Source organism: Coregonus clupeaformis, chromosome 5 (assembly GCF_020615455.1).
Source record: "Coregonus clupeaformis isolate EN_2021a chromosome 5, ASM2061545v1, whole genome shotgun sequence".
Classification (NCBI taxonomy): domain Eukaryota; kingdom Metazoa; phylum Chordata; class Actinopteri; order Salmoniformes; family Salmonidae; genus Coregonus; species Coregonus clupeaformis.
The window spans coordinates 27,887,483-27,903,224 of record NC_059196.1 but is presented as its reverse complement, the minus strand read 5'-3'; the positions used below and the strand labels follow the sequence as shown (position 1 = coordinate 27,903,224).

Below are 15,742 nucleotides of genomic sequence, written 5' to 3'. Positions count from 1 at the left end.
GTGTGTTTGTGCTAGCTGGCTACAACCCCAAGAATCAGACCCACCGTTCTCTGCTGCTGTGCCTGCTGATGACCTCGTGCGACCTGTCGGACCAGACCAAGGGCTGGAAGACCACCCGCAAGATCGCTGTGAGGAACCCTAACGTCTACTCCTAACCCTAAACCTAGCCTCAACCACCACCCTAACCCAAACACTAACCCTATGGCTTCATGTCCACATCCAGGTTCAACCCTAACCCTAACCTCAACCACAACCCTAACCCAAACACTAACCCTATGGCTTCATGTCCACATCCAGGTTCAACCCTAACCCTAACCTCAACCACAACCCCAGACCCTAGTTGACCTTTGACCCTAAAACTATTTTTCTCTCCTCTGTGTATTCAGGAGCTGATCTATAAAGAGTTCTTCTCCCAAGGGGATCTGGTATGTGTGCTACACTGTATTCCTGCACTGTGTCTGTGTGTCTGTCTGTGTGTGTGTTGGGGGGATGTATCTGATGTGTGTAACTTACGTGTGTGTTGGGGGGGTGAGGGTGTATCTGACATATGTAACTTCCGTGTGTGTGTAGGAGAAGGCGATGGGGAACCGTCCCAGTGAGATGATGGACAGAGAGAAGGCCTACATCCCAGAGCTACAGATCAGCTTCATGGAACACATCGCCATGCCCATCTACAAGTAAGAACCAATCACAACACAGTGTTTATCACTACTGACCCAATCACTACGCAGCGTTTATCACTAATGACCCAATCACAACACAGCGTTTATCACTACTGACCCAATCACAACGCAGCATTTATCACTACTGACCCAATCACAACACAGCGTTTATCACTACTGACCCAATCACAACACAGCGTTTATCACTACTAACCCAATCACAACGCAGCGTTTATCACTACTAACCCAATCACAACGCAGCGTTTATCACTACTGACCCAATCACAACGCAGCGTTTATCACTACTGACCCAATCACAACACAGCGTTTATCACTACTGACCCAATCACAACACAGCGTTTATCACTACTGACCCAATCACAACACAGCGTTTATCACTACTGACCCAATCACAACACAGCGTTTATCACTACTGACCCAATCACAACACAGCGTTTATCACTACTGACCCAATCACAACACAGCGTTTATCACTACTGACCCAATCACAACGCAGCGTTTATCACTACTGACCCAATCACAACACAGCGTTTATCACTACTGACCCAATCACAACACAGCGTTTATCACTACTGACCCAATCACAACACAGCGTTTATCACTACTGACCCAATCACAACACAGCGTTTATCACTACTGACCCAATCACAACGCAGCATTTATCACTACTGACCCAATCACAACGCAGCGTTTATCACTACTGACCCAATCACAACACAGCGTTTATCACTACTGACCCAATCAAAACACAGCGTTTATCACTACTAACCCAATCACAACGCAGCGTTTATCACTACTGACCCAATCACAACACAACGTTTATCACTACTGACCCAATCACAACGCAGCGTTTATCACTACTGACCCAATCACAACGCAGCGTTTATCACTACTGACCCAATCACAACGCAGCGTTTATCACTACTGACCCAATCACAACACAGCGTTTATCACTACTGACCCAATCACAACACAGCGTTTATCACTACTGACCCAATCACAACACAGCGTTTATCACTACTGACCCAATCACAACGCAGCGTTTATCACTACTGACCCAATCAAAACACAGCGTTTATCACTACTAACCCAATCACAACGCAGCGTTTATCACTACTGACCCAATCACAACACAACGTTTATCACTACTGACCCAATCACAACACAGCGTTTATCACTACTGACCCAATCACAACACAGCGTTTATCACTACTGACCCAATCACAACGCAGCGTTTATCACTACTAACCCAATCACAACGCAGCATTTATCACTACTGACCCAATCACAACACAGCGTTTATCACTACTGACCCAATCACAACACAGCGTTTATCACTACTGACCCAATCACAACGCAGCGTTTATCACTACTGACCCAATCACAACACAGCGTTTATCACTACTGACCCAATCACAACACAGCCCACAGCACTTACACCACCTAATGTTATGTCCCCCGCCCCTGTCCCCTGATAGGTTGTTGTCAGAGCTGTTACCCGGGGCAACCGAGCTGTATGAGCGTGTAGCGACCAATCGAGTGCAGTGGACCAAAGTTTCCCACAAGTTCAGCGTCCGTGGGTTGCCTAGCAACAATAGCCTCGACTTCCTGGATGAAGAGTATGAGCTGCTGCAATCACAGGGTGCACTTGGGGATGACAGCCACTGCGATGACACCCACTGCCTCAACGGTTGCCTGGATGATGGGGACGGGGGGAGGGGCCAGTAACCACACCAACCAATGGGAGTAGAGCAAGCGGTATTTCTAGGCCAATAGAAGCCTAAGGAAACGATTCCCTTTTTACGTCCTCAGGCGGAGAAGGCGGGACTCTGAGACAGTTTGACGTTTGACTGACTGCTGTCAATCTCTAAGGCTGAGCAAGACAGATGGAGTGAACGCAGGAGGGACGATTCAGATGAATCATTTCAGAGGAGTCGATTCAGACTAGTCGATTCAGACGATTCCTGTAGATGCTAAATGTGACTGAACTCCTGTGAGGAAAGCAGAGAGTAGTGTTAACTCTGGAAATGATCCTTTTCATAACGAGGTCTCCGTTCATATTCTTCTGAGTTTCTGTTTTACACACAGGCTCACAGACACCTAACTGGTCAATACCCATGTAATAACATATATGTAAAGAGCTCCTTTCTTAGTTAACAGAAAGCTGTGTAGTACGAAGGACAGTTAAGTAAGCTGACCCTGTTGGTTTATGTTGTTTTAAGATCATCAGAATCCCTCCCACCAGCCCCCACACACCCTGATCAGCTACTATGTCACTCATATGACTGCTTATGTATGCTGTATGTAGCCTACAGCTATTGTTTCATGTCTTGGGCATCATGTAAGTCTCTAGTTTGCCAAATATTATATTTGTTAGTACATTTGTTAGTATATATGGAGCCCATTCATGGCCATGCGATGCCCATTGGTTATTGAGGGAAACTGTATCTGCCGTGTGTCAGGTAATGTGAGTGTAAGTTCACTCTCTTGGAGATGGGGACAGTTGATCACTGGTCAGTGCCATCGTCATTAGCTAAAATCTTCTATCCCCGGAGCGCACACACACACACACACACACACACACACACACACACACACAAACACACACACACACACACACACACACACACCACCATTACAACCTTCACAACAACAGCCACTAAGGGGGGGTCTCTCTCTGTCTCTGTATAACCCCTTGAAACACATTTAATAGAGTGCAAGTGAATCCCTTTAAATGATCCAGTGTCATCATACCTGTGTGTGTGTGTGTGTGTGTGTGTGTGTGTGTGTGTGTGTGTGTGTGTGTGTGTGTGTGTGTGTGTGTGTGTGTGTGTGTGTGTGTGTGTGTGTGTGTGTGTGTGTGTGTGTGTGTGTGTGTGTGTGTGTGTGTGTGGTACGGATCTGCCTTATCGTGCATCTATGCTGCCTTTCTCATAGCTTATAATGTCAGACCATAGATACACACAGACACAGGCCATACAGTATCTCCAGTGTGTTGATGAACAGACCTATAGCTGGACAGTGTGTTGATGAACAGTCCTATAGCTGGACAGTGTGTTGATGAACAGTCCTATAGCTGGACAGTGTGTTGATGAACAGACCTATAGCTGGACAGTGTGTTGATGAACAGACCTATAGCTGGACAGTGTGTTGGTTATCTGTGTTTGTGGGTGTGAGAGAGCGAGAGTTCACTACTTAACAAACACTACCACTCAACTCCAATCAATCAGTCACCTCAATGTTAAACTAATGTGTGAAACTACTGCTCAGTGAAGTACTAGCAACAGCTTACCCTCACCACGTCAGGGCTTACATACTGTATATGTGGAAGAATTAAGGCCATACATGTGAATATATGTCTTAAGACGGCATATAGATGAATATATTTGTTAGATGAATGAACTGGGGATATTGGTTAGGTGACTGGGGCGTATAGGTGAATATATTTGTTAGATGAATGAACTGGGGATATTGGTTAGGTGACGGGGCGTACAGGTGAATGGGGTATAGGTGACAATATGAATGGACAGCATATAGGTTAACATATTTGGTAGATGATTCTCCCTCAGGATGTCTGTGTCTGACTTTGACTTCATTTTGTTGTACAGATTTTAACTGTTCTAATGGCATTCAGGTAGGCTAGCGATCTGAAGTCTCTCTCTAGTGCTGTATGTCTGTGACCTCCGACCCCTGATGAACACAGATTAACTTCCTCTTACCCCTTTTGTTGTTGTTGTTTTCCTCCGTCCCGTTCCAGATCTGCCTTCTTCATGTGCAATATGTGTGTTGATGACGATGCCGAAACTCTGACGTAAATACAGTCCGATCTTCAATTATTACGTTGGACAGTTTTCTCACATAACTTTGTTTTATGTTAGCGTGTTCATGTCAGCGAGTCAGGGCTCCATCATGTGCCAATCCCCTTCACGGAAACGCAGGATTCTTACCTGTGATGTAATCGCATAGGCTATATATAAATGCTGTAAATAACAGTTTATGAAGTGTTACTTGATTCTATGTAATTATTACAATGAGGACTATTTTAATTATTTCATGTTATTTGCTGTGGTTTGTAGTTGAATCATCTTGTTCTCTCATTTTCATAGTGTTATTGAAGGCCCAAAACATGTAGGCCTACAGTTCAAACAGAGAGGGATAAAACCAAAATGCTACTTCAACATAAAATTGATACTAATTCTGACAACTGAAACAAAGATTGAAGTTGATTAAATATTTAGTTTTTGTTGTAGAAGGTGTAGACCAGTGGTGGTCTGTGTGTGTTCTCTAAATGCTGTATAGATCCTTCTGGAAAGAGAACACACTGATAAAAATATGTATTTTTCGTGAAATAAATTTGGTTAAAGGAGAGTTGGTGTCTGCTCAATTTCATGTTTCATACCATGAGACAGTTTAGGCTACACACCAACACACACACTAACACACCAGCATACATACACAATCAAATACAATCTCTACATATTTAGGCATAGTATTTCTTTGTTATTGTTTGGTGAAGTATTCAGCTTGATGGAAGTCCTCTTGACATGTTTGTAAACACTAAATGACCCTTTTTGCGCATCTTTATAGCGTGCCTCATAATGAACTTGCCTATAAAAGGAGGGACCAGAGCATTTAGTGGCATATTGATGCAACTACAGATATCAAACACCAAGATACTGATACTTATTGACAAATCTGAATATTGACCAGGATGCGGCTCAAAAACTCATCTCGCCCATGTGATCAGCGCTGGACATCGGGTCATGACCTGCGGACCACGGTGTCTGAGCACTCGCTTAACCGGCCAAGACTCTCCTCCATCCCGGTAGACTGCATCCGCGAGACTTCCGGCGATGTGTTTGAAGACGAGGATGGGCAGCTTATTACTACACTTGTACGTCGGCCGCGACCTCCTGGCAGATGGACGAAATCAAAGGCCGGCTGGAGAGGTTGCACCCCGAATGACTCCAAGGACACGGTGCCGCGGTAAAGCCCTGGATGAGCGCACCAGCAAAAACGCACAGCTGGACAGGCGAGTCAAGACAGCTGGAACAGCAGAATTGTGCTTCCGGGCACAATAAAAATTCTGAACAGTGATCTGCCGTCCATAAGCACAAGAAAGATGAGGATAAGGTGAAGATGCGTGACCTGAACCGCTGTATGGGCCTGTTGCAATCCCCAATCGATGAGGACCAAATTACTTTTCTTCACTGGGAGGAGTTGAACCAGATGAAAGCGTCCTACATCGAGAAGATGGAAAGCTCCGTGGTTGAAAGCACATCCCGCGTCCTCGAGTTTCGGGAGATGGTGATGGACTTGGAGGAATTTGCCGAAGCCAGGAACTCTGGCAAAGAACATGAGATGACAGATGACAGCTCCGTTGCGCGCGAGAAAAGTGCAGGGTGGAAAAAGTACACAATTGTGATACTTGAGTAAAAGTATTGATACCTTAATAGAAAGTTACTCATGTAAAAGTTAAAATCACCCAGTAAAATACTACTTGAGTAAAAGTCTAAAAGTATTTGGTTCTAAATATACAGTGGGGAAAAAAAGTATTTAGTCAGCCACCAATTGTGCAAGTTCTCCCACTTAAAAAGATGAGAGAGTCCTGTAATTTTCATCATAGGTACACGTCAACTATGACAGACAAAATGAGAATTTTTTTTCCAGAAAATCACATTGTAGGATTTTTTATGAATTTATTTGCAAATTATGGTGGAAAATAAGTATTTGGTCAATAACAAAAGTTTCTCAATACTTTGTTATATACCCTTTGTTGGCAATGACACAGGTCAAACGTTTTCTGTAAGTCTTCACAAGGTTTTCACACACTGTTGCTGGTATTTTGGCCCATTCCTCCATGCAGATCTCCTCTAGAGCAGTGATGTTTTGGGGCTGTCGCTGGGCAACACAGACTTTCAACTCCCCTCCAAAGATTTTCTATGGGGTTGAGATCTGGACACTGGCTAGGCCACTCTAGGACCTTGAAATGCTTCTTACGAAGCCACTCCTTCGTTGCCCGGGCGGTGTGTTTGGGATCATTGTCATGCTGAAAGACCCAGCCACGTTTCATCTTCAATGCCCTTGCTGATGGAAGGAGGTTTTCACTCAAAATCTCATGATACATGGCCCCATTCATTCTTTCCTTTACACGGATCAGTTGTCCTGGTCCCTTTGCTGAAAAACAGCCCCAAAGCATGATGTTTCCACCCCCATGCTTCACAGTAGGTATGGTGTTCTTTGGATGCAACTCAGCATTCTTTGTCCTCCAAACACGACGAGTTGAGTTTTTACCAAAAAGTTATATTTTGGTTTCATCTGACCATATGACATTCTCCCAATCCTCTTCTGGATCATCCAAATGCACTCTAGCAAACTTCAGACGGGCCTGGACATGTACTGGCTTAAGCAGGGGGACACGTCTGGCACTGCAGGATTTGAGTCCATGGCGGCGTAGTGTGTTACTGATGGTAGGCTTTGTTACTTTGGTCCCAGCTCTCTGCAGGTCATTCACTAGGTCCCCCGTGTGGTTCTGGGATTTTTGCTCACCGTTCTTGTGATCATTTTGACCCCACAGGGTTTGATCTTGTGTGGAGGCCCATATCGAGGGAGATTATCAGTGGTCTTGTTTGTCTTCCATTTCCTAATAATTGCTCCCACAGTTGATTTCTTCAAACCAAGCTGCTTACCTATTGCATATTCAGTCTTCCCAGCCTGGTGCAGGTCTACAATTTTGTTTCTGGTGTCCTTTGACAGCTCTTTGGTCTTGGCCATAGTGGAGTTTGGAGTGTGACTGTTTGAGGTTGTGGACAGGTGTCTTTTATACTGATAACAAGTTCAAACAGGTGCCATTAATACAGGTAACGAGTGGAGGACAGAGGAGCCTCTTAAAGAAGAAGTTACAGGTCTGTGAGAGCCAGAAATCTTGCTTGTTTGTAGGTGACCAAATACTTATTTTCCACCATAATTTGCAAATAAATTCATTAAAAATCCTACAATGTGATTTTCTGGATTTTTTTTTCTAAATTTGTCTGTCATAGTTGACGTGTACCTATGATGAAAATTACAGGCCTCTCTCATCTTTTTAAGTGGGAGAACTTGCACAATTGGTGGCTGACTAAATACTTTTTTTCCCCACTGTACTTAAGAATCAAAAGTAGATGTAATTGCTAAAATATACTTAAGTAAAAGTATAAATCACTTAAAATTCCTTATGTTAAGCAAAGCAGACGGCACCATTTTATTGTTTTTAAAATGTATGGCTAGCCAGGGGCACACTCCAACACAGACATCATTTACAAATTATGCATTTGTGTTTAGCCCTGTGTAGCTCAGTTGGTAGAGCATGGCGTTTGCAACGCCAGGGTTGTGGGTTGGATTCCCACGGGGGGGGCAGTATGAAAATGTATGCACTCACTAACTGTAAGTCGCTCTGGATAAGAGCGTCTGCTAAATGACTAACATGTAGAATGTAGTGAGTCCGCCAGATCAGAGGCAGTAGGGATGACCACGTGTTCTCTTGATAAGTGCGTGAATTGGACCATTTTCCTGTGCTGCTCAGCATTCAAAATGTAACGAGTACTCTTGTGTGTCAGGGAAAATGTATGGAGTAAAAAGTAGATTATTTTCTTTAGGAATATAGTGAAGTAAAAGTTGTCAAAAAATAAATAGTAAAGTACAGATACCCCAAAAAAGTACTTAAGTAGTACTTGAAAGTATTTTTACTTAAGTACTTTACACCACTGGAAAAGGGCTCCCTCCCTCGCCGAGGAACTTACTCAGTCTGAGATGAACTCAGTCGTTGAAGAGACCGAGCTAGAGGTTGCACCCGCTTCGACCCAGAGCTGGCTGATGAGACGTCTGTTTGGAGGGCTCCAGAAGGTAGTCTACCAGGCAGGGATGTTCGCCCTGGACGTTCTGGTGCCACTGTGTAGGCCTAATGCCCATCCTTCTGGGCGCAGCAACATACTTTCTAAACCCTTACTGCACACTTGAACACACTGCCCTCCCTTCTGAATTATGTTCACCATAGATTTGTTTTTACCTATATTTGATTGATGTTATAGAGTCATGCATATTCAGGATGCACATGTAGCCGGCGCGGTCTGCTCGTTGCCGACTACTGCGTTGTGTTCCGGTGCACTGAAGACAAGACACTGGCGTACTTGAAGGCACTTTATTGTGTACAACTCTCTCAATCTGTTCAACATCAAGGAGAGAAAATGTTCAAAACTCTACCCTCGACCAGAATCCGCCTCTCTCAGTCGAGTACAATTAGACTCAGTATAATCACATTCAAAAATCCAAGGAATAAAATACAACATAATTGGAAAATAAACATCGCATCTGGTGTATATCTTATGTATGTGTCATATTGCATGTTATCTCTGCCAAAAACTCTGAGCTTTTAGCCTTTACATTAATACTGTGCAACATGACATAAACCATCTTTCAAATAGGTAATACATACAGTAATATGCACGAAGCAACATGTAATCCTTCACATTTGAGCTTTTCAGTGCCATTAAACACTAATCAATACATGAAAACATTTTAAATGAACACATATTTTTAACCTGATATAGGGAATACATACCTGTTCAACATCAAGGAGAGAAAATGTTCAAAACTCTACCCTCGACCAGAATCCGCCTAACATAAAAAGAACAACGTGGGCTTCAACACAAGAGGATAGAATGACGATCGCTAACTTACAGCTAAACAAAACACGAGGTTAGCTAAGTTAGCAATTTCTCAAACTCTCAAAAACAGCTAAATTCACGACACAGCTTGATTAAATGTACGTACACTCATCATATAATATACATACAAGTTACTATGTGCACTGAAACGTTTTAGTTTTAACAGGTATATCAAGTTTATATCACGCCGAAGTGAACACATACCTCTCTCAGTCGAGTACAATGCAGACTGAGAAAAGCATGACATCCCTCCGCATATAACCAAACCAACACTCTAGAGGGCGCACTTACACAACTAACTCTCCCAATATCTGTAAACTACACGAAATGCTGAACAATACAATATTTTGGTGAAATCAACTCACAAAATAAAATAAAAAATAGAAAATGAACGGTTGCAAAAATCTGTAATTCTTTGACCTGTTACATTCACCCCCTCTTTAATTTCACCAAAATCCTTCACACTTCGAGGGTGGAAAATAACCAAAAACATATAGAATAAAACTCTTGTCCACTTGGTCCAAGATAGCCCTGGGACTCCATTTCCCATATACAGCGTATAAAGCTACTTACAAAGTAAGTTAAAAGAAAACAGCAGTTGATCAGGCTACTGCCCCTTCTAGTGAATATGATGCCTTATACATCATATGAAATCTTGGAACACTTTCCCTCCATTATGAACATCTCATGACCCAGGTCATACTACTGGTAATAAAGAAAAATATCTTAATCTCAAAAATGTATCTAAAATAAAGAACGGAAAGACAGTGACCTTCTGACTCCTGTAACAAAACCCTTGGTGAGTGGTTTTTGCACCATGTTCTCTATCAAGCGATCGACTGCCTTAACAACCCTGCCAGTACGTGTTCTGACAACCTGACTTTCAAACCCTTGTACTTGGGAGGGTATCTGACTATCAGTCAGTGTAACAGGTGAATTGACGTCCGAAGACCCTGTCTCATCTAAGTCAGGAACATCAATTGGGGCAACAGAGTCAGTGTCAGTCATGTGCAAATCAGGGGGGTCACTGGAATCCGACAAGTCTCTCACAGGTGAGTATTCATTTTCCCCTTGGCCTCTGGCCTCTTTAGACTGGGCTCTCGTGGGTGTCAGTTGAACAGACTTCCTGGACAGAGAGTGGGGCATCTCATTCTCCATCTCAGACTCATCAGCTTCTCCAATAGACTCAGAGTCAGAGGATGCGTTTAACCACGAACATGTACGGTCCTCAGAAGCATCTACTGCTAGGCCACTCAAAGCATCAACAGAAGGAGGCTGAAACTCACTGGCCACATCCGAGGCAGCTCCATTCGTCTCTTCATCGCTTAGTTCTGGCATGGGCAAGAAGCTCACGTCCAACATCAAATTCCGATGAACAACTTTTTGTTTTCCCACTTTCGTCTCTGACTTTGTAAACGTGAGTCTGAGGGTTCCGGTCTATGATGGTATACATAGTGGCTTCCCACTTATCCGCTAACTTCCTCTTCCCTCTCTCTGCTTTATTAGCTAACAAAACTCGGTCGCCAACGTTCAAGTGGGTTCCACGAACTCTCTTGTTGTAGCCATCAGCTTGATGTTGCTGTCCTTTCCTCGCATGCTGCTGAGCTATGTCGGCAGCCACATGGAGGTTCGCCATCAGTTTCTCTGCATAGGTCTTATAATTCACCACGACTAGATCCCTCAAGACTTGTTTGAAGACCATGTCTACTGGGAGTCTGGGGACTCGACCATACATCAAATAGAATGGAGGATATCCAGTTGTTTCATGAGTGGTGGCATTATACGCAAAAGTCAAAGTCTGTATCTGTTGGACCCAGTGTTGCTTAGCTGTCAGGGGTAGGGCACGCAACATACTGCCAAGTGTCCTATTGAACCTTTCGGTTTGCCCATTTCCCATGGGATGGTATGCTGTTGTGTGTGTTTTCATAACCCCTGTGAGGCTGAGGAGTTCAGCTATGAGTTTGCTTTCAAAATTGGCCCCTTGATCAGAATGTATTCGCTCTGGGAAACCGTAGATGCAGAATACGTTATCCCATAACTTCTTTGCTATTTGCTTTGCAGTTTGGTTTATGCAGGGAAAGGCATGAGCCAATTTTGTAAAGTGATCTGTTATGACTAACACATCGACAGATCTTTGCTTACAGTCCTCAGCACTCCAAAAATCAATGCACACCAGCTCCATGGGTGCCGAAGTGCGAATGCTCTCCAAGGGAGCTCGGGCAGCTGGTTCAGGGGTCTTTGCAAGGATACAGCGTTGGCAGCATTTCACATATTCCTTGATGTCTCTTCCCATTTGCGGCCAGAAGAAACGCTGTCGGGCGAGGTGTGCTGTTCTAGCCTGCCCTTGATGCCCAGCGAAATCATGCACACCAGCGAGAGCTTTGGCCTTCAAGCTAGCAGGCAGCACAAACTGATACCTCTTCTCTCTGCTTAATGGGTCTTTGGTTACCCTATATAGGACTCCGTCCTGGACTTTTAGATGATGCCACTGCTTGCACAGTGTCTGGGTCGTAAGAGCTAACCTCCTCCTCCCTCGCCTAGGTGGTGGCTCACCCCTCTGAATGAGTGGCAGGACTTCCTGATAACTGGATCTATTTCCTGGCTGTGCCTCAGCTCGCCGATGGAGAGGGCTGGAAGTGTGTCTTGTTCTGAGGGCACCGCCTGGGGAAGAGCATTGAGAAACTGTGTTGCTCTTATCTCTGCTCCCCTTTCCCACTCTACATGAGCTTCACAAGCAGATTTCACATGAGAGGGTTCTTGACTGCCGGCCAGCCTGTCTTGAGTGGGGTCCATAGTTACACAGCACCCTGCATCATGTGCCTGGAGACACTGGGTCTTACTCCGGAAGAGATCTTGGACTTTCTCCTCTTTGGTTCCCTCCGCCTCGGCCAAAAGACTTCCATAGGGCTCACTGATCAACCTTTGGCTCACTGATTTATAAAACGGATCTCTACTCAGGGCATCTGCCACAATGTTCTTTACCCCAGGAATGTGTTTGATACTGAAGGTGTAGGGGGAAAGCTTTGCCACCCACCTCTGTTCGCAAGCGTCAAGTTTTGGTTTGGTCATTATATAGGTCAAAGGATTATTGTCGGTCCATACTGTAAAAGTGTGGCCTTTCAACCAGTGGCTGAATTTTTCACAAACACTCCATTTGAGCGCCAAGAACTCCAGTCGGTGAGCAGGATACCTCTTTTGTGAGCCAGTGAGGGTCTTGCTGGCAAAGGCGATCGGGCGTGCCTTCGTTTCTCCTTCTGGTATCTGGGACAGAACTGCCCCAAGGCCATCAAGAGACGCATCAATGGACAGAACCAAGGGGCTTAGAAAAGTCTGGATAGCTAAGGACCACACAATTCAGGAGCTTCCCCTTAAGGCCGGCGAAAAGCGGAATCGCAGTCAAGGGTCCAATCCGCAGGTTTGAGCTTTCTGTAAACTCCCGCATTCTGACTGTACTTCCCGGCCTTTCCTCTCCGTTTCTGGCCAGCTGTGAGAGCAAACAGGGGTTTTGCGATGGAGGAGCAATTTGGTATGTAGTGTTGGTAATAAAATACCATCCCCAGGAACGACTTCACTCTGCGAACTGAAGGAGTGCAGCCATCCTCTTCCATCAAGTCCCTCTTTGACATTTTGGTGATGACCTCGACCTTCTCTGGGTCAACAGCAACACCGTCACTGTCAACGATGTGTCCGAGAAACTTCACAGATCTCCGCAACAGATGGCATTTTTTTGGACTCAACTTTAGATTGTGCTCCCGTAGCCTCTGGAAAACAACCTCTAATCTGCTGAGGGCCTGCTGTTCATTGGGGGCAAATATCAAGAGATCATCTAGGTAGCACAAGAGACTGCTGAAGTTAAGATCGCCAAAGATACTCAGCATCATCCTCATGAAGGACGCTGGACTGTTGCAAAGCCCCTGTGGCATTCTGTTATACTCGTGCAGGCCTAATGGTGTTGTGAAGGCGGTATACTTTTTGTCCTCCTCATGCATGGGCAAGTTATAAAATCCCGACGTGAGGTCCATGGTGCTGAAGACAGCATTACCGCCAAGGGCAGCCAAGCAGTCCGATTGATGGGGCAAAGGATGAGCATCCTTGATAGTTCTTGCATTCAGCCATCGAAAGTCTGTGCATATCCGGAGGTCGCCATTTTTCTTCCAAACCATCACGAGTGGAGAAGCATATTCACTCATTGATTTCCGTATGATTTCCTGTTCCTCCATCTCGGTGAGAAGTTGGCGCAGCTTTTGATAGTGGGCTGGCGGCACTCTGCGATATGGAAGACGGAAGGGATGGTCGTCAGTGAGGCGGATCCTATGGGCAAAGCCCTTGGCTTCTCCACAGTCAAGATTATGCTTTGAAAATATATCCTGATATTTCTCCAGCAATGTCACAAGTTGGAGCTTGGTGGAGGGGCTCGCTTCACAATGATCAATGTCGACATTTCCTAGACCAGACTTCTGCAGTCTGTCTTTCAGGTCACCGTTGTCGTCCTGTTTCACATGAGTCACTCTAACAGAGCCAGCATCACTCTGACAGGAACCCTGGAACAGTGTGAGATCTTCAGCTGCAACACAAGTAGAGACGTCCATAAGCTTGCTGTTCCTTTTCAGTGTGAGTGGTTTGTCTGAGATATTAGTGATTTTCATGGGAGTCCAGCCATCTCCCCCATAGCGGTGTTACCACTCTCCCCACCATAATGCCCCGAGGCACACACCTGGAGGTTGTAGGCTCCACCATAACTGTACTCCCAGGTGACTTGGGTATATTACTTGGCAGTCTTCCCCACAGCAGGTACTCTTGTTTGGGAAGGAGAGTCACCGCCTGAGTTAGCTTCACTGTCCCTACTTTTCCTGGGACATCTTCACCCGTCCATCTTGTGAGACTGGTCATCATTTCTAGAAACTGTTCGCCATCTGTAGACCCTTTTGTGTTGCTCGAGATAAGTGTCCAATAACTGTTCTCGTTTTTCAGCTGATGCAGTACATGTTTCAACATGTTGGTGCCTACTATTATGTCGTCTTTCTGACCAGTGATCACCAGAACTGGGACCATGCACTTTACCCCATACAGACTTAGTTCCATGTCATACATGCACTTGGGGCGCACTTGTACTCCTCCACAGCCAACAAGGATGATATGCTGTGAGAGTTCTTGATGTGGGGTCAAGACGCTATCCGATAGTAGTCTTTGCTCTGCCTCTTCACTTATCGTGCAGGCCATTGAGCCTGTATCGAGGAGCCCTTGCAACTGAGCACAGCCATTAACTGTCACCGGTGCGTGAAATAACTCACTGAACGTCTCAACTCTGTGAATATTCTGAACAATTACCGTGCAATTATCAGACATTGCTTTACAGACATTGACATACATCTCCTTCAATTCTTCACTTTCTTCAAAGGTTGAATCTTCAACGCTCACACATCCCCTTTCCGTATGTGAGCTATCTAGTTTAAACTGGCTCCACCTTGCTCAGAGTTAGGTGGTGTGTGCGCTAACTGTGGCTGAGCGTTAATTCTTGGCCGGCGCTGTTGGCATTCTCTCTTCCAGTGGCCGGGCTTGTAACAGCCCATACAGAGGTTCGCCTGTCTACAGTGTGCAGTAGTTGAATGTTCGGCAGACTGACAGACTTTACATCTACTCTGAACAATGGCTGCTGCCCCTGCTTGGTGGCACGACTGCTGTTGTGTGTGCCGTCTGCTCTAGCACACGGTTCAGCAAGCCAATGAGAGACTGCATGCAGATGCTCTCTGTCTGAGGAGAGGATGGAAGCCCCATTGCCTTTGGGTAACCAGTAAGGTCTGTTGGGTTTTCAGCAGCGACTGTCTCTGTGGTTAATGCCTGAGCATGTGCACCAATGTTCTTTGGCCGATAAGATTTGGCTTGACACATTGTTCTAGCCTCTCTCTGATGTTCAACGAGGTGTTCCTGAATCTCATTTGCTGTCCACTTTTCAGCTGTTTTGCACTTTAGGACACTTGCAAGAGCGGGGTCGGGACAGTGTTTCACCAGCATCATTGTGACTTCGTGAGAGGGGTCCTCAATGTTTCGCCCCTGCCTTCTCAGACACTCATCTGCGACATCCACAGCCTTGTTCAAGCATATCCAATAGTCCATGGGACTTTCTCCGGCCAGAGGAAGTGTGTTATAGAAATCTGCTAAAGGCATAGAGGAGTAGGTTAACTCACTGAAATGTTGTTTCAGAATATCAAAGACGAGCTTGGAGTTCTCAGCTGGCTGCAGCGATGGCATACTGCGCAGGGTAACTTTAACAATGTCTCTAGCCTTTCCCATTAGTCTTGACATTATCTCCTGGGAGTGCTCTTGCGGTGTACACCCCTCTTATTCAGGTAAACGCTC

The 15,742-nt window shown here is 45.2% G+C and overlaps 1 protein-coding gene and 2 long non-coding RNA genes across 6 annotated transcripts in view; 2 read left to right on the top strand and 1 right to left on the bottom strand.

Moving 5' to 3' along the window:
* The window catches only part of LOC121566751 (cGMP-dependent 3',5'-cyclic phosphodiesterase-like), a 246,512-nt gene extending 243,165 nt beyond the window's left edge, over positions 1 to 3,347 (top strand). For all 4 annotated transcript variants that reach the window (XM_045213851.1, XM_045213853.1, XM_045213852.1 and 1 more), the window contains 4 exons: positions 16 to 128; positions 387 to 425; positions 571 to 677; positions 2,162 to 3,347. In XM_045213851.1, the coding sequence (XP_045069786.1) occupies positions 16 to 128; positions 387 to 425; positions 571 to 677; positions 2,162 to 2,411 (509 nt within the window). In that variant the 3' untranslated portion in view covers positions 2,412 to 3,347. The remainder of the gene's footprint in view (positions 1 to 15; positions 129 to 386; positions 426 to 570; positions 678 to 2,161) is intronic.
* Positions 3,348 to 3,566: 219 nt separating this feature from the next.
* Positions 3,567 to 3,836, bottom strand: LOC121566775. The gene is made up of 2 exons (XR_006000995.1): positions 3,785 to 3,836; positions 3,567 to 3,691 (listed from the first exon to the last, which is right to left on the bottom strand). It is a non-coding gene; the product is annotated as an uncharacterized LOC121566775 (long non-coding RNA).
* A 193-nt stretch (positions 3,837 to 4,029) lies between these two features.
* On the top strand, positions 4,030 to 5,051 carry LOC121566765. Its single transcript, XR_006000990.1, has 2 exons — positions 4,030 to 4,102; positions 4,163 to 5,051. It is a non-coding gene; the product is annotated as an uncharacterized LOC121566765 (long non-coding RNA).
* Positions 5,052 to 15,742: the final 10,691 nt, after the last annotated feature.